The sequence below is a fragment of the Cyclopterus lumpus genome, chromosome 12, assembly GCF_009769545.1.
Source record: "Cyclopterus lumpus isolate fCycLum1 chromosome 12, fCycLum1.pri, whole genome shotgun sequence".
Taxonomy (NCBI): domain Eukaryota; kingdom Metazoa; phylum Chordata; class Actinopteri; order Perciformes; family Cyclopteridae; genus Cyclopterus; species Cyclopterus lumpus.
In genome coordinates this window covers 9,968,229-9,992,312 of record NC_046977.1, presented here as the reverse complement: position 1 = coordinate 9,992,312, position 24,084 = coordinate 9,968,229, and the positions used below count along the sequence as shown (strand labels likewise).

General features: G+C 43.2%; 2 protein-coding genes across 2 annotated transcripts in view; both read left to right on the top strand.

The window, feature by feature from the left end:
* The first annotated feature begins 1,004 nt into the window (after positions 1–1,004).
* cplane1 (ciliogenesis and planar polarity effector 1) lies at positions 1,005–19,755 on the top strand. Its single transcript, XM_034547601.1, has 50 exons — positions 1,005–1,243; positions 1,382–1,633; positions 1,718–1,853; positions 1,938–2,057; positions 2,355–2,587; positions 2,713–2,816; positions 2,896–3,052; positions 3,141–3,244; positions 3,613–3,795; positions 4,097–4,346; positions 4,464–4,646; positions 5,024–5,811; positions 5,953–6,143; positions 6,273–6,353; positions 6,433–6,597; positions 7,092–7,259; positions 7,340–7,568; positions 7,688–7,824; positions 7,912–8,129; positions 8,217–8,381; positions 8,698–8,845; positions 8,933–9,042; positions 9,133–9,282; positions 9,389–9,500; positions 9,868–10,183; positions 10,276–11,385; positions 11,686–11,837; positions 11,944–12,029; positions 12,120–12,184; positions 12,489–12,759; positions 12,845–13,225; positions 13,332–13,922; positions 14,014–14,195; positions 14,282–14,369; positions 14,471–14,555; positions 15,272–15,406; positions 15,616–15,678; positions 15,800–15,888; positions 16,089–16,323; positions 16,437–16,693; positions 16,810–16,909; positions 17,036–17,248; positions 17,449–17,491; positions 17,590–17,721; positions 17,800–17,980; positions 18,077–18,132; positions 18,211–18,363; positions 18,564–18,691; positions 18,851–19,116; positions 19,239–19,755. Exons 2-50 carry the CDS (start codon positions 1,553–1,555, stop codon positions 19,380–19,382), a joined length of 9,735 nt encoding a protein of 3,244 aa, XP_034403492.1. The 5' UTR covers positions 1,005–1,243; positions 1,382–1,552; the 3' UTR covers positions 19,383–19,755.
* Positions 19,756–19,950: 195 nt separating this feature from the next.
* Positions 19,951–24,084, top strand: part of LOC117740775 (WD repeat-containing protein 70) — a 35,988-nt gene continuing 31,854 nt past the window's right edge. The window contains exons 1-7 of the mRNA XM_034547327.1: positions 19,951–20,022; positions 20,662–20,715; positions 20,836–20,919; positions 21,000–21,105; positions 21,235–21,430; positions 22,125–22,184; positions 22,724–22,857. Coding sequence (XP_034403218.1) covers positions 19,998–20,022; positions 20,662–20,715; positions 20,836–20,919; positions 21,000–21,105; positions 21,235–21,430; positions 22,125–22,184; positions 22,724–22,857 — 659 coding nt within the window. The 5' untranslated portion in view covers positions 19,951–19,997. The remainder of the gene's footprint in view (positions 20,023–20,661; positions 20,716–20,835; positions 20,920–20,999; positions 21,106–21,234; positions 21,431–22,124; positions 22,185–22,723; positions 22,858–24,084) is intronic.

Genomic DNA, 24,084 nt, shown 5'->3' with positions numbered 1-24,084 from the left:
CTCTTTCCCCTATTGGCAATGAAAAGGAGATAGCGCAAAGGTAATTAAATAGCAACAGGGGCCTGGGGGCAAACCTAATAACTCCCTGTAATAATCCAATAAGAGAGCATAGTTTACACAACCCAAAGCATGTGAATAGTGAAGAGGACCCCTGACTGCACACACACATTCAGATAGTTAATAGGCCTGCATGTTCCTCAAATAAAATTGACCGTGTGGAGAGATATCTGCAATGGCTCAGAGGCAAAGTACAAAAAGCCTCTCAGAGGCCTGTTTATCTACCAAAGTGATCTCTTCTGCTCTAGTCAGAACTGGCTTTCATGTGAACCCAAACTGACAGTAATGCCTGTTGTAGCGTTTCCATCTGCTGGCAAAAGTATGCTTGTGCAGCACTATTCTGAAGCATCTGTGAATGTGCAGCGCTCCACACATCGTTGGGTATTATTGTTATAGTCATGCGTCTTTTTTTTGGAGTATTGGCAGTGGACCATTGAACAAACAGACATTTGCAGAAAGATAATGGGGCAGATAATGCAATAATATAGTAATGTTCCCAGCCCTTGAATATTATGCTTGATGTGTTTAAAACCTAATGTGCTAATGTAGTTTAAACCTAATGTCCTAATGTGATGTCATGGTCAATGTGATTAGTCCATTAGCTAGTTCAATTGAAGGCCAACCGAACCTGCAACTGCCTTCATTTATTCCGTTTTTGTATCCCATAATGTTGTATGACAGGCCTCCCTGAATGCGTGTGAGTGAATGCGTGTGAGTGTATGTGTGTGTGTGTGCGTGTGTGTGTGTGCGTGTGCCTGGCAACCAAACCAATCATCAGGCGACTAATTGAATCGGGCTATAAAGAAGTTGTAGTGTCATTGATCTGAGCGTCCTGAACACGCTCAGATCATAACGTGCTCACAAGATAAAGCAACACATTTGACACTAGTGTCGCGCTCCCGTGGAAACGCCACGACGAACAAACTCTGCGGGACGTTTAAGAGGTGTGGTCTGCGGGTTGAACAGAAAAACAGAGGTTAAAGGTCACACTCGAGCCGTTCCCACGGCAACGCAATGAAGCTTCCTCCGAGAGGATCATGGGAAACAGTTCTGGACGCTGAAGCGGAGGGAGTTTCGAAATGGGTCATGATTAGCCACGGTACAACACGTAATGCGAACACGATACTAACACGTCCTCGACTGACCGAATGATTTGAGTGGACTACCCAGTGACTGAAGAGCTCAGGTAAGTCGTTCTTTTGGGGCCAAAGCTCCGCGCAGAGAGCGAAATGAGCTAGCTAGCTCATGCTAGTTAGCGGTATGGTTAACATAACACGGGCGATGGTTGTTGTCGGTTGAGCTCACATCTCATTGTCACGATAAGGCACCTGGGACACTTTACCTGTCAGCTGACGTGAACGGAACCTTTGGCGTTATATTTCACGCTAACCTACATCGCCGTGCTTGTCCAGTGGGATCCTGCCATCACGATGAACCCCTCCTGAGTGTATCATCATCAAAAAAAAAGAGGAAGAACTAATGCTGTCATCCAAACATGGATCTAAAGTTGGAGGTCGTTTTGTCATCCAGCATCAAACGGAAGAAACCGTGGCCGCGATTCTGTTGGCTTGGGAAGGTGAGCACAGTAAAGCGTAGGCTGAAACGTTGATATCCTTGTCGGAGGAGCATGACTGTGAATCCGTGTCGTGTCACTCTCCAGGAGAAGGAGTCTGTGTTCCTGTTAGATGACAGGCGGATCAGTGAGATCAACATGACGTCTGGTCGCACCAAGAAGAGGACTCCTAAACTCCATCCTTTGCTCAACAGTGTGGTGATGATGGCTTCATCCCACAACGGTGAGGACATCTGTAAGGTCAAAGCCAATCACATGCCCCCTGTCAATTATGAGAATACATGACTGGTCTCTTGCTGTTTTTCAGGTATGTGGCTTTGTGGACTTTTGGTCTCGGGGGAGCTTTTTCTGTGGAACAAGGATAGAGACTTGTTGAAAACTGCTGCAGCAGTCCCAGAAGTAGTTCAAATAATTACTGCCGTTCAAGGTATGTGCATTACTTGTAAACTATGTGCATGCGTTGTATTATCTCTACTGTGTCTGTAACATACAGTCATTTGGAAGATGTGGGAGGGTGCCTTCTTGAACCCAGATGTACAAATACATATTTTCTTACATATTTGATCCTGTATACAAGATGTTGGGTGTTTTTTTTAAGGTGATGTGTACTCTTTCTTTGCTTTCAACTTGAGCTGAAACGCAGAGTATCCTGATTCCAGCTATGACATTTAAATACAAATGTTAACGCTTTAATCAATGGATTTATGTGTGTATGTTTTCTCAGGGAAGGCTACACGACTGTCGCTCCAGGTTTCAGGCGATGGGATGCGTGTGTTCCTGGTCGCCATAACAGGGCAAGTGTTCCTGTGGGAGTGTTTGGATGTCAGGGATTTGACAGGGGTACGAGATGGCACAGTGAAGGGCCACTGGGCATATATACAGCCCCTTGAAGACTCCATTCTGCCTTCCTCACAAGACAAAGAAGCATCCCAACACACTATTTTCATCAAGACAGAGGTCTGTGTACTCAGTAGAATACATATTTAACATTTTGTGTCATGTTTCAAACACAGTTTTACAGACCTGCACTTGTTTTCTATTAGGTCTTATATCTTATTTGATCCTTTTCCAAACTCTCTTAGGTGATGGGTGACACCTGCTTATCAGCCTTTGTTTTCACATCTGAGAAGAAGCTGATCATCACCTGCCTGAAGATTCAATGGGAAGAAGGCCCTTTGAGAGTTGGGTGAGTAAACGGGTGTATGTAACAGACAGAACTCTCATTGGGTATTACAGTGGTTAAAAGTGCACATTTTTCTTTGTAGTTCTGTAGGATACAGCATACAGTGGGCGACCAAGACATACCCCATGTGTCGTCTAGCCCCGCCTTGCCAACCAGTAAAGTCCAGAGGGGCCTTGATGTCGGCCTTCTCCCCAGATGGCTGCCTGTTAGCCATTGTCCTGAACCAGAGACAGCCTAAGGTGAACATCTGGCCTCTGTATCTCAAGTTCACATCTTTATATGTTTTTTCCAGAAATCAAGATTTATATTTCCTCTTGTTGATTGCAGGCCACACAGGTCCTCTTTGTGAGCACACAGAATTTTGTCTCAATATCAAGTGGCCTCGGAGGATGTGGAAGTAAGAACATGGAGATCCCCTCTAAATACACAAGGTACAATATGCACAAATAAAAATGGGAACATGTGTTGTGCAGTAGTCAGCCAACCTGGGGGTCAACATCTATTAAGTCACACTATTTAACATAGTAAGGTTGACAGTGTGCGTGAGTTCAAAACACAATTTGAAGACGATAAAACGTTCCACAGGGGAAGGATCATTTCCCAGCATCACCATAAAAAACAACAAAGTCTGGACAATGTTATCAAGACTGCTGAGATGTAATGACACCATTCAAAAAAATATTGACACCAAAGGGTGTGTTGCATCACCCAAAATAAATTTCTCATTAGAACTACTTTCAAATCTTGACATGCAGTGTGTATTGATTTCGAGGTGGACTTAACATATCTTCTCTTTTAGATCCTACTGGGTGGGCAGTGTGAGTTGGTCACCAGGCGGTCTGTTCCTGGCCTGTGTTCTGAAGAGAGGCTCCCTTCTTATGTTAACTCGCCTTGGGGGGCTTATCACTCTGACAAGCTGTGGTTGCAATGTTGACTTTGGGCCTGCACACTTCCTACCACTGCACCCTCTCGTCACTTACCGGTATACATTTGACACATTTGATCACTTATTAGCCCTTGTTATGAGTGATTGATTGATGTTTCTGCTGACATTCTTCTTTCTAAATGACCATGTCTCTTTTTGTGGTCATCTTTGCTAATGATTCTTCACTTTCATATATCATCATGAGAGCCAAGTAAGATTGTCCCTCTGGCTTCTATTGTCCTCAGAATTATAGTGCGAGACCTATAATGGTTGTTATGTATAATTTTGAGCGAGTGCTGATCGTTTCAGCATTGATATAATGCTAGTCATAAACGTTTTCCAACCCTTGCCTCTGCAGGGCGCCAGTATCTGCAGGGAAAGGAGAGGCCTCTCGGTCCAGCTCGAGCCTGTCTGTGCAGGATGTCCTGAGACAGCGGTACTCTGTGACCTGGCATCCACGGCTTTTGTATCTCATCGTGTCTGATGGCTACATGGCCACAGTTATGAGGGTGCTAGACAAGCCTTCTGCTGCCCTGATCCTGAAAACACTTCTAAAGGACACAAGCACGGACTTGGAGAAGGCCAGTCGGATACTGGATAAATCACAGGTGGTAAACCAGGGACTTGTTGGTGGGAACAGGCATCTTACTCCTCTTCAGTTTTTGTGTGTACTTTCTGCAGGACTATTCTTGACAATATGGTTTCCTCACATTCTGTATTTCCAGATTCATGTGAGGGCATGGTTGGAGTCCCTATCTTGTCTCAACCTCGACATAAGCCTTTTTACGCGTGGGCCCAACACTGCAGAATCGGTCATTTCAGCGGCCACAGATGGATCCTCTTTGCCACTTTTCCTGCAGGATCAGGGGACACTGGGTGGTACCAAGGAACTTCTTGAAAAAGTACAGGTCGGTCAAGTAGTATAAGCTAGAAAAGCATAGTTTTAGATTCTGAGTATGGTAGACTATATACACTGACTCTGGCTACATTCTTTATGAAGTTAAAAAGCAAATTAGAAATCATATCGCTCACCCATACCAGATACATTTTTGTGCCAGCATTGACATATTCTCATAGTCTTAAACTTCATATGCCTTTTGTCTTATAACTTGAAAATGCAGCCTTCTCTGGTTACATGGGCATTTTTTATATGATATCACCTTTATAATTACTATATTGTATTTGATTACCCTGAGTAAATAATGTGTCATTGCTGTGGTTTTAGTTGCTTGATTTACTTCCGTTAGCTGTCTTTAACCTGCAGATTGTTCGTGTGGTTTCCTAGACTTTCTTTGAGGACGATTCTGATGTCGACGGACCTCCAGCTGGTTCTTGTGTGGAGGATGGTGGCCGTCTGGAGTTTGCCTCAATGTTTGACACACTCCATGCCCTGGACACACAGACCGACATTGGACTTGTTACCAGCCCGGATAATGCACATTATTCCGGAGAAACGGAGAGGAAGACCCCAATTATTCATCGTGAACTTGGAAAAATCCAGACTAAGCTGTTAACAGCATGGGCTTTTGGCATCTCTCTAGGAAATGCTGTGGAAAACAGAACTTGTCTGTTAAAGCATACCCTCTGCTGTGTAGTGCGATTTGCTGCTTTACTCCATTTGATCCCCGGTTCTGTGAACACGGGGAGAAAGAATATCTTGGTTTCTACCCGTCTTCTGCACCTTCTCAAGACCCTTCTGTCATTTCTTCCCTGGGATAGCACTCACTCTGATGGACCATGCTGCCTGGGGCTGGTGGTAGAGCTCAGTAAACGGCTGATATGCCTCCTTCTGACTCCTCACCCTGAGTCCTACCAGACTGGTCACTATCAGTTGTCATCAAATAGTCTATCCTCGGTCCTGCTTATCCTGCAGCTGGTCTCTGATTCGCTTGACAACACCTACAGCCTGCAGCAAAGAACTGTCTGGTCCTCTGGAGAGAAGCAGTCTCGTTCCCAGCCGCCACAGTTCTGCCCTTCAGATGCACACGATGTGCCTCTGTTACAGGATGAGAGAGAGGAGAAATCTTGTTTTGTACATCAGACACGACCTGTTCCCCAGCGACCATCCAGCAGGTACAGACCATCTCTCTGGCTTTTAATGTGTCAATGTTTATTGAGTAACAAATTAAGTTATTTGTTGTTTTTGATGCTGATGTCATTGACATGCTTTGGCTGGTATTTAGGGTTGTAATTTGATTTTCTCTTTTTGACCAGATTGTTGAGAGTGTGGCAGTGGGTCTACAAGATCACCCAGGAGTATATGGATGATCTGAAAAGCTTTAAAGGCTGTGATGGCTGGGAGGAGGAACAGCAACAGTTGTCTATAATCATGTCCCAGATCCAAATCGCTCTGCAGGCTACAGGAGAAAGGCTGGAGGAGGGTCCTGCACTGCTGAGTTACCCAGGTCTGCTACAGAATATAATAGGTGTTGTTTAAATGAAAACAAACCACATGCAAAAATTATTTCACTGTAGTCAAGAATAAAGAAAAGCCTAATAATTATATCTGAGAAATAACACTCTTCTACCCCCAGGTGAACGTCTTTTCCTGTGCGGCTCATACCCAAAAAGTGCAGATATATGGCGGTCACAAATCTGTGAGGAGAGTAACAGAAGTAAGAACCTCTGCTTAAGTTTAAGTATACCGCCGATTCACATTCAGTATGAACTTCTAATCATATGTCTTTCTGTTAGACTGTGATCGCAGTGTCTTCAAGGAGACGCGGCTTTGTCTGGCACTCCTCTACAGTCTGTTATCCCAGTACCGTCTGAAAGAAAGCCAGGAGTTGGGGGACCACATGGCCCGCCTGATCCTGCACAGGGGCGGAGACCAGAAGGACAACATGACTAGCATGACAGGTCAGCCATGGTCAATAATTCCTCAGTCTTTTAGAGGACTTTGATATGTGAGTCAGTTAATGGAATCAAGTTGTAAATAGCTCCTACGTACTAAGACGTAGGGCTGAGTGAACTCATAAGTTTAAAATATGTCCGACTGGCCTTTCAGTATTAGCATTGCATGTTATCCACCTTGGGACAAGGAGACAAGTCCTCTTATTCTTGATTCAGTCATTCTGTCCCCGACATCTTTCTGAATTAGGAATGTGGTAAATGGGGGAGAATTGTTTTGGCCCCAATCACTTTGCAAAGAATGAGGTAATCCAGGTGCTAGGAACTGGTTCTAGGTGATAAATTGTTTGACACAGTTATTTTTTTGTGTGCATATTTTCCTGCATCATGAATGACCTCATACATAAAAGTCCTGCCCTTCTCAGGACACATGTTTTAGGAATAACTCATGTGCACATCATGCCGTGTTCACAGTCACTTACTGCCTTCATATGCCCTTGCAGCAGACTCTTTCCCTTGCCCGTTTCTGCCGATGGACCTCCACAGTGATGCAGCTTTTGCTGTGGTTCAGACCCTGGGGAGATTCATGGCCTCTTATTTCACCAACCAACCCCTCTACATCCTGCCCCCTCACCATGTGGCCATCCTGCCTCCACTACATCTACCTCATGGTGGGTTTTCATACTTATTTGTCAGTTAAACAGGTCATTTCATCATTTATATTGCTGTATGGTAATATGTCCTTTCTCAGCCTCTGAAGGGCGCTTGGTCCCACTGTGCCAGGAGCAGGTGTCTAGAGCAGTGCGACAACAGCAGCTGTCAGAAGTGTGGACAGTAGACTACGCCCAGGACCTGCTCCTGCTCGGGGGCCTGCTTCCTGAGACTGTGTGGTTGGCTTATCATCTCGGGGACTGGAAGACAGCGGCCTCTCTGAGCCTGGCCTATACAAATTACTGCACCGACCACTTTGACTTTACTCGGTCAGTGTTATTGCATACAGTATAATCTATTAGTGAATGAACATTTTAAAGTTCAGTTCAATTTCAATCTTTTACCATGTTTGTTTCCATTAACATCTCAATGACATATTTTATGACAGGCTCCAGAGGAGAGAGCTCCACCTCCCAACAGCTTTAGAACCAGAAAGCATTTTTGAGGTTGAGTTGGAGTGTCTTCTTGGCAACAAGTCTGACTTCGAGGAGAGCAGAGAACACGATGGTGACAAGAGCTTTACAGGTTGGTGAGATCTCAACTATAAGATCACCACAACACACATAGAACCCTTTTGATTTTAATCTGTGCTTTGTCTCAACTCCTTTATAGACCCTTCGGAAGGAGAAGACTGGGACTTGTTACAGGTTTCTATTCAGGAGATTCTGAAGGCTTCAGTCATGGCTGGAGTGAATGTTATGTCTTCACCATTGTCTTCCTTGCTGGACACAGTCAAAGACCTGTGTTCTTGCCTGCCTACCTTGGTGCCCAGTGGACTATATCTCCCCTCCCCTCCTCTGTATTGCCCCCAGCCTTCCCCCAACACACAGGTACGCGACATGGAAGATTAACCTTCCCATACAGTGTGTTTACATAATTGATTTTATTATTAAATGTTGTGATTGTCTCATGGGTAGGATCCAAAAGGGACAATAGCGCAGTTTGCAGAAGTTGCATCACGTCACAAAGTGTCTGGAGTTCTCCAAAGATTACTGTTACTTCTGAGGTCTGCACGTTGTTGCCATCCTGCTGCCCAGTGGTACATCAGCCATCTACGCCGTGCCAGACACGTACTACACAAGGTACCTTCGAGAACCAAAGGATTTTATCTGGTTTAAAAAGAGGATTAAAGGTCCCTGAGTGTGGCTGACGTAGCTGACATTCTTTGTTTACATGCATTGCAAATGCAAGAGTTTGTTTAAAAAGACACTGGATAACGACAAAAATGAATATGTTCCATTCTTTCATTGGTTTATAATGCAAATAGGAAATGAGAATAAAGACGAAACTCAAAATTATGGTTGGTTGTATCTTGTAAAGTTGCGATGTCTGTGTGTACACCCTGGTGTGAAGTGCCATGCCAGCCTAAATAAAGAAAATATGTGATGTTGTTTTCAGATCAAGAAGAAATACGCTTATCCATCAACCACAGAAGAAGAAAAGGCTTTCCCAGAGAGCCTGATGAAGTTTGTCAGCCGGAGTGGATTCTTCAGACGGGGGCCAAATAAAGACGGTCACCTGGACCCTGACACCATTCAAACTATTAGTAGGAAACCTCTCGTATTGAATTGCGGCTATCATAATCAATAATCTTCTTTCTGATAGTACTTATTAAGTGTATTTCTCCTATAAGTCTGTTTCAGGGAGCTGTGCGCTTTGTGCTGGATGCTTCATGTCAGGGACCAGCTCTCCATTTCCTGCAGGAAGTATCAGGCTGCCAGACAGCATAGTAGAGATGAACAGGTATTGTGTTTGATTTTATGACATGGTTATGTATAAATATTCCTAACTCTCTATACCCTATAAATATATGGGTGTATTTGTGTCCGTCAGATCACCGGTGGTTCAGAAGTGAGATCGACCTGTGTTGACACTCTCTGCTGGGCTTCTCGTTTCTTGCCTTTCTCTTGCTTCCTCAACGCTGAGGAGATCCTCCAGGACATACTGCTCAGCCTTGTGTCTGAACTGCCTCCTCTCTCTCTGGTAATATGACTTCTTCCAGCCTTCTCTTACATCAACAGTGTTTATCAAAGTTAAACAAAAGTACCTCGAGTTAGTAAATGTCTCATCCTGGCTTGTTCTTCTTTAGGTGGCCGACGCGCTGGTACGAGCCTTCCCAGAGGAGGAGGAGTCCGTCAGAGTCCCTCTGAGAGAAAAGTATAACTCACTGCTTCAGAAACTGAGGGGATGCAATGTCCTTGGTACGAACTCCTCTGTTCATGAGCAAGTTGCTTTGAAGCACTATACAGGAATGCTTTTGTTTAACTTACCTGATGCAACCATTTGTTTCTTGATACTTCATTTTGTAGCTGTTCAAATCTATAAAGAATGTAACAGGAAAAAAAAAAACTTGTTTCTGAGGCCAAATGTGATTTGTTATGGTCTTTGCGTCGGTCATAACACCAGTTGTTGTGCTTTGCTATGTGCTATTTACATGTGATAAATATATGCTAATTTGGTTTAAAATGACTTTGTGTATTCCTCAAGTGAGGGATTTAGGATAATGTAATGTACAAATATATGATGTATTTATAAATGTCACTCGATGTTATTCGGTCTGTTTTCCAGAGGGGGAAAAGGAGGAGGTGAACGAGTTGATGATGATTGTGATCCAAGAGAAATTCAGGCAGAGGAGAAAACATCTTGGGCGCCTGACGAGGCACCTGGCCCCCCTTGAGCTCCATCTGTGGGAGAACGAGGAGGAGCAGGATGATAGGGGAAGCAAACATGGGATGGCCATGTTGAGACAACTCTCACTGGGTACAAGTCTGAGCACCAGCACCTTAACTGACTGCGGGTTTCCCTTGGTGTACAGTGATGGAGACACAGTGGATACCACATCTGAGGCTATCTCTCCTGAGATGCATAGCAGAGCCACAACAAGGTAGCCAGCGTAGAATAGTACATCTACCATTTCACTGAGCTATTTTGCATCTATGGTGTGGCTTATTCTGTGCTCTGTGTTGGTCTTTGCAGGGGCAAAAAAGCAAAAGTCAGAGAACATGCAAAGAAGACTGCTGTTAAGATTGAAAGTGTAATTCCGGAGGAGAGTCAGCCAGGCGATGCCAAGGAGAATGAACAGCCCTCCCTACCAGTGGTTGGTACCTGGGAGTTCGAGTTGGAAGATGAAGAGTATCTCAATTTCCTGGAGCTCTTCCTCAGCTACGTGCTAGAGAAGGATTGTACTGATGGAGGCGACCCAGGCGGTGAACTTCCGTTGTTGAAGGCCTTCTCCTCTCAGCTTAGGAAGAGGGAGTTGCATTCTCTCACCTTTGATGTGCTCACAACTATTCATCGCCGTCAAAGAGATGTGCACCATCCGGCGAGAAAACATTTGGGCAATGATCCTCCAGTGTTCAGAGCCGGCTGCTGCTTCAAGCCTGTGAAACAAGGTGCAACACCCGATCTGCAATCGTCCTCTGTCTGGAGTGAAGCCCCCACATCCAGAACTAGCTTCTCTGTCACCTCTCTTCCTCGACTTGGAACTGGCAAGCAAAAAGGTTTGTTCGGCCTCCGACAGCAGAGGTCTTCGGGCCAACGAATAAAGGGGGCGCCCTTTTGTTCTGAAACTAGCCCGAGTAGAAGTGACTTTCCAACAAGGCAGCCTTCAGAAAACTTGATGTTTGGCTCCTCAACGTCTGTGGAGGCCGTGATTGAACTGCAGCAGGGCCTGGACCCTAAACTAGATGCTCAGTTTCCAGAGCTGGGCAGGCTGCTGGAGTGGATGGTACGCTGGGCTGATAGGAGGGCGCTACAAGGCCATCATGGCAAAAAGAAGAAAGAGAGGGGAGGAGGGGATGGAGGAACAGCTGCTGATGGAGTAGTGATCCGTGTCAAAGCTTTGGCGCCTGCCGTCCTCACTTCCCTCAGCTTGCTGGAGCGCAGGTACACTGCCTTACTCGGCTCAGACCGCTACAGTGCCCACATCCAAGTCCCAGAAACACAGTGGACTGTAGCCCCTGTGCTGCAACCGGAGGCGGATAGGAAGCTAGAGAGAGAGAGCAGTGTTGATACAGGTTACCCTGGATCATCCAACACTCCCATCATTGGTCTTGATTGCAATCTACAGCAAGAAGAACTGTCCATGTGAGTGTACCATGTTTTAATATACACTTATTTATTATTGGAGTGGAACTAGCACTGATACATCAACCAACAAATGACAGTTATTCAGCACGATGTAATGCAAAATTTGCACCATCAACAAAAAAGTATGCATGTTAATAGGTGATCGTGTTTCATACGGTTGTTGTTTAGTTTTGTTTATCCTGATTCAGTATTTCACAGTTTCATCTCGTAAACAGTTTCATACAAAACAGCATTGCTCCTTTCCGTTTCACTGTAAATATAAATACCTACAGATTTTCTGTATTTGTTTCCTTACAGCGGTTCCTGTTCAGATGAACCAGAGGAACAGACATCTCACAGGACACCTCTCCCTGATGACCAACATCAACTGACCTCTGATGCTCAGCAGAGACATTCCAGTTCAAAAGAACCATCTCACGATGACTTGGATGTTACGCCTGAAAAAGAAGGTAGTCTACCTTTGTTGTATTGCATCATCAGAGTTTCTGTAATGCAGACCCTTAACCATAACAGATAATATTAATTGGTGTTTAATGAATGAATTGTTATTTGTAGGCAAAAGAAGTGACAGTGAGGGCTTGGAAGTGTCCTCGTCTGTTTCCAATGGGAACATCTCTGGAAAGAACTGCACACCTGAAACAGTGAATATTACTATTCAGGATTTCCATTTTTCCAATGTATCATCAACGTTGTCAAAACACACAAATAACTGCCGTTTATGTTCTGTGCAGAGTTTGAAGCTTGCAGACCTGGACATCTCAGAAAGTACTGAAGATGTGTCCAGCTCCACCTCTGTGTGAGTTTTTAATATAATCCTATTTCATTTGCAAGAACACGCATGAATGTGTCAAGTTGTTCTTCCCTGCAGTAAGTTAGTGAAAATTGTAGCAGAAGTTTAAAACACTCAGATTTTAAGTTGTATCATGTTATGTAATTCTCACTATAGTTGTAGTTCCCTGAAACTATCCTATACAATTATAAAAACAATAAAACAGAATTCGAGATTTATTCTACATCAACATGGTGGTGGTGAAACCTGCAGGCCCAAACATACACAATTGTTGTTGACATGGGTGTTTAAATTGCCTGTTTTGTTTAAGTCATAGTCCTGCTGAAAGCCCACAAGCCCCCCCATACCCAGAGCCCCAAGCCCATCCTGCCGTCCGGCCTGAGGCAGAGGTCCAGGCAGATCCTTTTGGTTCAATTGGAATGCCGCCCACCAACACACATGTGGCTCCTCCGGATATTCAGCCACAAAGCTCCGCAGCCGGTGCAGCCACTGCGGATTCTACAACTGCCAATCAGCCATTATTCAATCAGACTCCGCCAATGCGACAGCGTCTGGGGGAAGACTTATTCAGACTGGTTCAGGTAGGAACAGAATAACCAAAAGGAAAGCTTTTGACTCAACTGCCTCTTTAGATTGACTCTCACGTGTTTCTCTCCTTCATTACAGCATATCAACTACATGAGCCTGATGGAGGTTTTGGGGGCTTCGTTTTCTAACCTGCAACTTGCCCAGCAGAGCTCTTCTTTGGCCCAGTCTGTCATGAACACCTCACACCCTAATGTGCCATCATCTTACGCTCCCACATTCATCCCTCAACCAAATCCCTTAGGTGTTCAAACCTCCATTTCTTTGCCACCTCAGACACAAGCATGTTTGCCAAATTCAAGAAACAACAACCCTCAGTCCAGTGAGGCCCCTGTATATATGCGTGCAGACCCGCCTGCTTTCCAAAGCTCAGGGAAAACCTCTCCAACGGGCAGCCAGCGTCACACCACCAGGAATCAACCCTCCACTGCTAATGGTGCAGGTGTAGGTGTAAGTTATCAGGTACGGCTCTAGTATTCTTTTTAAGTTATGACACATTTGCTTATATGTAAACAATAACTAAATCCCAGGGAAACCAAGCTGAATGCAGTTTTATTTTTTTCTTCAGGAAATGCAGCCACTCTCCGTCCAGGCGGTGTCACCGGAAATCCACTTGAGTGAGAACAAGAGGTTGATCCCACCCTCACAGGGGCTTCTGGCCACTTCACACACCAATCATGCTACTCACAATGCCCCTGCACCTTCTAATAATGGCAAACAAAGTGATCCTGCTCCCCAGATCTCGGGCCTGAAGTTACTTCAGCTCGACTGTCCTCCATTACCCCAGCAGAGTGGCCCACCAATTCCCCAAGGCCCCCAGGCGCTCCACACTGCAAACCCTGACACTAACAAATCCAATCAGCACAAGCTTCAACTCAGTTTTCTGCATGATCCAACTCCCAGGCACTTTCAACCCAAGACTCAGACATCGGAGCGATCCAGGGGGCAAGGGTTCTCCCTACTCCCTCCTGCTTTACCAGCTCACGCTGAACCAATGCAGGGCCTTCGTCTGCTGCACTTACAGCCGGTTCCACACAGCAACACCACGTTCCCCAAGCTACCCGTACCACCGTCCTGCAGGTCCACTCCTATCATTACCGCTCCAATGGGAGAAGCACCTATGATCAAGCTTCTACATATAGATTCTGGACCACAAATGGCAAGCAATACTTCTGTTATTTCACAATAATAAATTTAATTGGGTATCATTAAATATTGCATTGTTGTTTATGTACGGGTTTCTGCCACAGGTGTTTCCCAAAGCAGCTCCTTCAGCCCAAATGACCCGTTTCATGTCCATGGAGGAATTGTCAAGTTCGGTGGTCGGGAGGGAGAATGCTGAAAAGGCTCGACTGCGGTTGCTCAGAGTCGACCCAACTACTGAAAGCACAAGAAAAGCTACCACTTCTCCCAGCTCTATCTCCAGCAAGAGGCAATGACAAACAAGTTAACACATTATTTATTTTCTTTTTTTAAAGTAGATCATTTAACTCAATATGCTCACTGTGTTATTTATAGGCAGAAGAGGAGGGAGGAGAAGGGAGAGAGGACAAGAAAAACAGAGGTCACATTCAGACCAAATGAGTCTATCATCCCGACACAAGAGGTAGAGCAATATTTGTTTTAGCAAGAAGTATTATGTGCTATTATTATGATAATGTTTGAGTGCAATTACTCTATCATTTGTTTGTTCCCATGTATCTACAGCCAACAAATGAGCTTGTACCCGACGAGCCTGCAGCTGCGGAAGAGATCACGCCTGGACAAGATGTTGCTAATTTTGCTCAATTTGGTAAGTGTCATAATTCACATTTCACGAATAAACTGATATATTAAGAGAGTTTAGTCACAAAACAAATTGTCTCTACATCAAAGAGAATAGCTTGAAGGCGGAGTGACAAGCTGGCTGTCATGGAGAGTAGCGAGAAGCAATGTTATTTAAATATGAGGATAAACAGCACACATTTTTCTGACAGTCTCTCTTGAGGGACTTTCATCTTGTTGCGCTCCGTTGTACAGTAAAAATAGTGTAAAAAAACAAACTGCTGTAATATTTTTGTATATTTTATTATATGTCAATAATTCGCAAAAGACTGGCACCACTACAACACAAAGGACGGGCAGAATTCTGCATCCTTGAAGTTTCACATTTACATTGATTGAATTAAGACACACACTCTTTGATGGCTTGGCAGTGGTCACATTCTGATTAATTACAGACAAATCAAGTTTCTTTTTGCAATCTTTGGACGTTTTTAAAAAAAAGAAGAAGAAAAATACATTACATAAGCCAAATGAATATTGAATTTGAATACACTCTTTAGGACTTATGTATTTTGCTGAGAGAGCAACATGTAACTCCTTTTTCACAGCAATGTATCCACTGTTCCTTAGTGTTACATGCGTTACACACAGTATAACGTAGGTCATGAGACTGTGGAACATGATGATGTTGTGTTATTAATTGTATTGATCTGTTGTGGTTTATTTCTTAACTTTAACTCTCAGGGTCCTTTGATTCTTTGCTGACTGGTCAGAGATTATTGGACAGGTCCATATCCACTTCAGCCGAGCTCCATGCCTTTGCTTCCACATGTAAAAGACCCCCCGAGTGCCATGATGCTTTCACCAACACAGACCCGGGTGAGTTAGGGTTTGCGTTACCTTCATACCAAGTTAAAATTGTAATAGTGTTGCATTGTCTTAATGTTATTACACAGTTGTAGCTTTTATTCAGCATTTTATTTAGTATAATTGTGTACATTGTATTTCTCTGTTCTGCCTGGGTTGTTTCAAGTGCATGTTTTCCAAACAACCTAGATGCTGCGCATATAACATTATTTTTCTTTCAGCTTGTCCCCCTACACTTGTGGATAAAGCTGTGTGTGCCTTTGTGACTGCGAGTAGCCCTGAATGTAAGTTGACTTGAAATTCCAGCTACAAGGATCACACACTGCTTTTTATTTGTTGCGGACACAATGAAGAATTAAACATTATGTCTTTCTGTATGTGTGTGTGTGTGTTTTCTCCATACAGCACACAGTTCAGGGAATCAGCAGTTTTGCAACGAGGGCCTTGTTCGGAACACAGAAGGGACCGCACAGGAGCAAGAGAAGAAGAATCTGGTAAGAGGCCAGATACAAGATGGTGCTTTTAGACTCTAAAGCTGTGTCTGAAGAGGTCCTTCATTCCACTGAATACAACACACAGTACATGTGCCTCCTATTCTGTGTGTGGAAAGCAGTATAATAAGTACACACTGATCTCCATTCCTTTTTTCATGTAATGACCATGGTCTCCATACATTCATGTCTTTGTCTCTCAGGGTCTGGATGGACGCCGGTTCATAAGTGTCTTGGATCTGGAAGACAAAGCCCTGCATCAGGACTTACCACCCTGTCTCAGCCCAGGAGCGCAAGATGTTCCTTCCATCCGCCCTTCTTCACCTACCTCTGCTCAGCTGCATGTACTCGCTCTTTCTGTCATTAGGAATGATGCTGCAGCGGATCCACCACCAGTCGTCACAATTCCAGAGGATCTCGACTGGAGGTCACACACAGGTGTTTATATATCTTTATATTGAAGAGTTATGTATTTATACTGAATATGATCAGTGAAGCACAACACTACGGGTCAAATTTGGTCCAAATATGTGTTGCACTGTACACTCCAGATATCCCTGAGGAGTCGCCATCATTCAGCCACATTGAGCACAATAGGGATCCAGGAAGAATCCTTCAACAAGAGATGGGAGAACTATCTGACTCTGAAATCTGTCGAGCCATAAAGACCCAGAGCGTTGCACCTCACAGGGCCTCCACGCCTCCTACAGTCTGGTTCTCCTCCCGCCTGTCAGAGTTGGACGCTCAGTTGGCTGCTCTACAGAACATTGCAGATTATTTGGAGATGGACTTCTCCAACACCAGGATGGTGCGTCAGCATGTTGTTTTTCATTATTTATCCTGCTTGTATTATTAATGACACCCAAGTTTACAAATTGTCATCAAAGACTGACAAATATATGTACAATATGGTTCTTTGTGTAGCTGGTGAACACTATTGAAAAGCTCACGCCAGTCTTGGCTCCTGATGTAAAGACTTCCACGGCAGTGAAAAGAACGGTCAGACTGTCTTTCCCACAGGAAGGTACAACCTAAAACTATTCTTCTGTAATAATAGTAAACACTGCATTGTATTTTAAACTGCATTGCAAGTCCTTGAAACCCAGAAACAAAAAAACTAAGTATGTTGTATATTATCTGTCTCTTACAGCATGGTTACCACGATTGGACACTTTGACTGAACTGAATGTCTGTGAAGAAGAAGGAGGAGGAGGAGAAGGAGGAGAAGGAGGAGAAGATGAAGAAGATGAAGAAAGTGTGCTTCACAATGATTCCTGGGATTGTGGAAGGAAGCCATCTTTTCGTTGTTCTACTTCTTCTTACAGCCACAATGCTGGCCCCTCCTACCTTGACACCCCTCCAAGTAAAGAGGCAGTTTCATCAAACATGAAAATGGTTTCTACCGTAAACAAGTGACTAGCATAGTGGCAAAACAACTGCATTTTAGTTAATGAATAGATGTGAAAAATTAGGATTTTTTCAATTGTTTTTTGTACAGTCAGATACATGCTTATTTTCTCAGTCTTAATGTTAACAGTTACACTGTTTGTGTTGCTTCCACAGAAAGGACATTTCAGCTGACTGAAGCATCTGGAACATCTCCTGTGTAGGTTTAAGTAAATCTTAACCATGTTATGACTCACTTTATTAGTTGTGCATTTCTTCTATTTCACAATACTCTGCCCTCTACCTGTCCACCTCTAGCTGGGCAGATGAGAATCTGGGTCAGACTGGGCTATCCGATACAGCGGAAATCTTAGACGAGTTGTTTAGGGAAGGGTATTTATCCCTGACTGACCTGGATCTGTCCAATTCACAGACTGCAAACCGTAGCAGGTAAGGTACTTACTAAAATTCAGTGCTGTCCAAATGACTATTATTAATCTGTGAGCTGAACAGCAATGTGACCCATAGCAGGCTGGATCAGCCACAAAGTAGCTGGATGTCGCAGAAACGTGTCCTTCCAGAGGATGAGAGGAGAGAGTTGAGGGTCTGGATGAGAAGGAAACAGAGGGAAAGCCTGGCTGTTTATCAAAAACACAGAAAAATCCTGAGGGAGAGAGAGCACAAACCCTTCTCTACCTCTGGAACAGTGGTGAGATATGTTCACTGCCTTACTAGAAATGATATTCCATTGTATGTTTAAAAACAAAAATATATTATTTCCACATTGTTGTTTGTACCCCTTCAGAAATCTACAAGCAATAATCAAGCAACCATTTGGCGAACCAGAGAGGAAAAAGAGAAGTATGTACTTGTTTTCATTGTCTTTGCACGAGAACCATGCATGTGTATATGCATAACTGTTTCCATTTGATTTAACAGGTTCATGCTTCTGGAGCAATACAACCAGAGGACCCGTGAAGCCTATTCTTTGGTCAGTGACTTTCCCAGCAGTCATCCAACCCTACGTACTTCTTCACCAGTGCCCTTAACTACACGACCCACCTATGCTCCACCCTCTGGTGGCACTCACAGGTATCTCCAGCAACAGTAATTTGACCAGTATCTTATCTCATTAAAGAATAATTGTACTCTGATCTAGCATTTGAACAAACCATTAATCATTCATCCATTATTACACATTGATCAGATTTTTTTTAGACAGAACTAAACCTGTTTTTTAAACATCTGGATTAGCAAGTTATGTAGGTCATATCTTTTCTTTTGGAATACAGTGTATCTGCGAACAATAAAATAAGACTTAAGTCCGGACAAGTTCAACCCCACCTTCGTCCATGGACTGCTGAGATGCAGGGACGGCCCTCAGAGGAGCACCGCAGGAGACTGGGACTACATAGACCAGGTATCATAGGGGTATTCAGCTACATTGGTGTCCGGTAGAAAATGACTTACTTGACTGATGTGTTAGTATTATCTGTTGATAATCACTAATCCACTCTTTCCTCAAAACGCTAATATTAAATTCACGATACTCGTTTGTGTTTTGTGAATCTTGTGTTAGTTACCGCTCTTCCAAGGGACCGTCTGTCTCAGGTGACCAGGCGTGGCATGCTCACACACACAAAGAGCAGCACCAAACTGACCACAGCCGGCCAGAGTGAGGAACACCAGAGAGAGACGGGGCTGAACAAAGGTCCTTCGAGAGGGACTGTTGTCGGAAGGGAGATCCTGAGGGATCAGGCGAGGATGGAAGAGAGGGAAGAGGTGAACCGTTGGGAGCCCACTTCAGAATTGAACAGGCTGCCGGAGCCAGAGGAGTCTTACAGAGTAAGAATCACATTCAGCACAGATATATTATATCTGAGACAAATGCAACGATAGTAGATTGTCAAACACACACGTCTTTGCTGACAGATGACGTGTTTCATACATTGTTGTACACTTCTCAGGATTTGGCTGGACTGTTGGATGAGCAGGATGATGGTGCCAGAGCGGGTGTGTCAGCGATGGACCTTTCTGAGAGCGCCAGCAGCAGCCTCAGTAAAATAGACTGGGCCGCTATCGAGAGGATGGTGGCTGCAGAGGACGCTTGAGTTTAGGTAGATGGTATATTACTGATAAACACGGCCAATATTGTATGTGCCTTTTGAATATTTTTCTAATTCAGAAGCATTTTAAAGTATGATCATATCAATTATAATTGAGATATTTTTAATAAATTCTTGTGATATTAAATGTCATGACAGATTGATTTGTATTGGTAAAATAGGCCGACAATACATTATATTTGGTGTTATCAATTTCATTTTCATATAGAATTTCTATTTTGCAATGATCTCTTCTGATTGAAACTTTAGGTTTGTGCCATTTGTGTGTCAAGTTTTCTACATGCATCATTTATTTATTAAATATCTGTATTTGAGCATCTCAAAGCTGTTTCTCTCATCGTCATATTTGTCTGTGTAGCCGGAGAGCTATGCCCACTGGATCACAAAATAATGTATTTTTAATATCTGAATCCTCCGAACATTAAATGTAAGACAACCTATAGCTTCTCGAGTTGTTTTATTGAGTGAAGAGTCGTCCACTTTTGAAAACCCCGGGAGGCAGCATCCTGCGTCAGCTATCATGCGCAAGAAGAAGAAGGGAAAAGAAGAAGAAGAAGAAACTACTTCCGGAGGTCAAAGGTAACCTTCGTATTTGAAAACATGGATCCCAACAAAGTGGATGAAGGTAGCAATGTTTTGCTGTCTCTTATTGAAGCTTTGTATATGCGTCTTCTACGACTCACGTGTATGTGCAGGAATAGTGGGCTTCATTTAGCATGTTGTACTACATTCACCAGCCGGCTACTTTGCGCCAGGAACGCTACGTGAGAAGAAGCTTCGTTGCTGGTGTTGCTAGCTTACTTGTTAGCCGGTGTTCTCTGCCACTTATAACGTTACTTTTAAAAGCCATCTAGCTGTAACTTTAGTTAGTCACCGCTTTAATTGTATTAAAAAGCTGCCCGTCCTTCAAACAATAAATACGTATTGCCCTGACCAGTGTTGAATAGCTACATTCTTCTTGTTCAAGCTGCCATGATGCGGCCAACAGCCTCGCGTTAAGTTCAATACGTTCATGTCAATGGACGTTATCGTTATTTTCTGGTTCAGGACTTTAACGTTATGCCATTTTCAACATGGCAGGACTCTGTTCTTGAAGTTGCTCTGCTTACAAAGGAAACGCACAACCAAGAGAGTTGCATCTTGTGTTGTTGAGCATTCACGTGAAAAGCAATTTGTCATTACAGTTCCATAACAAACAAGGTCCCCAAAGTTGTGGTAAATCATTTGCTCGCTTTTTATTTCTTCTTCTTTTTTGTACCATCAGACAAGATGAACGATGATGGAGAAATTGCATCCGTCATGGGATTCTCAGGTTTTGGTACGTATAGTCCAGCACAAATTGTCAATAATTTCACATGATTTTTAAAAAAATGTTGTATATGTCAAACTGACCATATAAAGTGTTATTGTTCCAATGAACTGTGTTTGTTCCATCCAGGTAAGAAGGCCCGCACATTTGACTTGGAAGCCATTTTTGAACAGACCCGTCGAACAGCCATCGAGAGGAGTCAGCAAGTATTGGGTAAGTTTACCAACGTGACGAGCTGTTCGTTCTGTCACCACGGTGCGTGTAACCGTGTCCTGTAATTGTTACTTCCTCAGAGGAGCGGCAGATGGATGATCAGATGGAGCAGGAAGGGGAAAGCTCCCGATCAGTCAAGTCATCGCTCCTTGCTCTGAAAGACAAAGCTGCAGCTGAGACTTCCAGGTAACCAAAGATGTGTAGTTTGATTATTTGAGTGAGTTCTATTTAGTTTAGTGAGGCTGCTTTAGTTTTTTTACATATCTGTAAGTCATGCGTAAAATATTATACAATTATGCTTTTTTGCCTTTTTAGAAAACAGAGTGAGAGCAGTAGTGACAGTGGTTCGGACTCGGACTCAGATTCTGAGCTTATTGGGCCTCCACTGCCTCCGCAACTTACAGACCAGGATGATGATGAGCTTGGGCCACTGACTCGCGCATCAGGCAGCACGGCTCATAGTGATGAAGATGATGATGATGATGGGGAGGCACAAGACGATGACGATGATGTATGTCAGAAATAACCCACTTTACAGTTTTATTCAAATGTATCAATACAAATGTACAATGCAGGATTGTGGATCCAAAGCAGTTGAATGGAATTTTATTATTTGCACCCTTTACACCATGTCGCAGTGCTTTACCTCCTGTGACCTGCCAGTGTCTTCAGTGAAAAAGGCCTGTGAAGTCACCTGTTTATTCTTTGTTGTGGGGTGCTTTTAAACTTCCACCACTAGATGGCAGCACAATAAAATAATTCCAGTGAGACAATTATAATCTAATGTTACTGAATAGTAATTAAGTAAGTGTTGTCTCTTAGGTCTTTTCCCCTTTTTTCTTTCTCACACCAAAATGTCTGAGTGACATCATACATATAAGGATCTTAAACTTAACATTATTCAAAAATATGGCGACTCATTGGTTTCCACATAAAGAGTATTTACCCTCAGTCACATAGAGAAGTAAATGTGTGCATTGCTCAGATCCTAATCTTTTAGATCAAGGAGTCTAACTGTTCCCAGTCTGTCATCTACTGGTTATTAAATATGACTGCAGGCTCTTTAAGGCATACAGCCTATTAAAGTTAAAATGTCATGTGTAACTGAATCTTGGTATGAAATACCACACTATAACTGCACACCTAATTCAGCCTTCTTCAGGCTTTCACTGTTTACTTGTATTCACCTCAACTTTCCGTCCTAGAATCCAGTGAAGAAGATTCCAGACACTCATGAGATCACTCTGCAGCACGGCACCAAGACAGTAAGGCCTTCTTTCAGCACTCAGTGATTATTGCTTATGTGGCTCAATGGAAATGTATGACACTTAGTTAGAAAGAAGAATAAGGAGGTCTATATTGATCGTGGCTTCTAATCCACACGATATTTAATTTACATTAAGCACCTTCTAAAACATCTGGAGATCTGCATCAGCTTTTGAATTTTTCAGCCAAGGTTCCTTAACTTTGCTGAATTGTGGCAATAAGATCAGCAGCAAGTCTGTTCCCCATGATAATTTGGACCAGTGAGGAAATACATTTTTAGTTCTCAATGCCTTCAATATAGAGTTCTGTCTGGTACCCAGATCAAGTGATCGTTGCAGTTTCAAAACATTTTAGATCTGAATAATTCAAGCCTTACTCAAGAACAAACTTTAATACTTGGCTTCTGTTTATTTTCGCCGACTTTAGAGGAGGCAGTATCACTACACTGTCAGCAGAAGCAACTTACCACACTTGGTTGGTCTCTGAATCTTACCAGCTGGATAGTCTTTTATTTTAAATAAGTTAATTGTCTTCTCAGGTATCGGCTCTTGCCTTAGACCCCTCTGGAGCCCGTCTGGTGACTGGTGGGTATGATTATGATGTGCGTTTCTGGGATTTTGCCGGGATGGACCAGGCTGTGCAGGCCTTCAGATCCCTCCAGCCCTGTGAATGGTGAGTCTATTTCTGAGAACACAAAGTGGAACATCAACACAGTTGTTTAACATGTGGTTAATTAGTTTCTTGCAAACATCCAGTCCACTCACCGCATTTATGTGTGCCAAATTGTACATGCATACATAAACACACACGTTTGTTGAGCTTCATTAAGCCTCATGTTAACCATGTGACATCCTCTCTTTTCATTGAAAATGAGCCTTTCAGGAGCAGATGGTTAAGATATGTGGGTGTTTGTGTGTCTGCGTGTGCTTATTCTGTGATTCACTGAAACCATCATCAAAGATCAAATTATTTTTTGGCTTTGGGAACCAGACGGCTGAGCTGGAGCAGACTTTCCCTTATTAACAGAAATGTACGCTACATTTAATTTGACTACGGTGTGATCCAGTAGCCTGTTTGGTTTACGAACAACCTGGTCTTCATATCGAGAGCTGAGGTCCACTGTTCCTCTTTTCTGACCCAAAAAGGCAACTTGTGAGCTCAAACTAAAACAATGATGAAAATGAGCATTTGGTGCCGTGTAGTGAGTTTTTGAAGATGCCGAAACCCCCAATTAAAAAAAAAACAACATTGGTGTTATCCACACTTTCAATTCAGCGACTGAAGTTTTTCCGCTGTGTATGGCAATGGTGGTGCCCCATCTACCCCCTGCTGTGTTAATGCTATTTGGTACTGACCTGAATTGCTAATCTCACCCTGGTTAAGTCGTCCACATAGTTGTCTGTCTCTTCTATTGTATGCAGTGTTTTGTATTGTAGAACATCACATGTGTATTTCTCAGTTATTCAACATAAACATTGCAAATCCATTCTAAAATGCACTGACGGTTTTGACATGCACATCTTATGTTTCTTGTTGTATTATATTTATTTTCTTTCAGTATGTTTTCAAAGAGTGTTATCATTCTTTCCATTTCCAGGATTAAAATGACATTATGTTCACTGGTACCGTTGTTATGTTTGAGTGTCTATTGCATGTGGTAGATCAAAGAGAAAAATCATCACATGTACCTCAGATGTTGTTTTGTTTCTATAGCTACACTTTTTTAATAATCCCGAACCCTTTGAAGGATTAAATAGCTTCTTGTATAACAATGTTTTTGTGCAGAGGTCTTGTAAATCACAGCAGATCTTTCGCAAATGGGCTCCAAGACACTTATCAGAACACCACAGAAATACAAACAAAGTACCTTCTTTGCCTCAGATGTCCTCTTCATGCGTG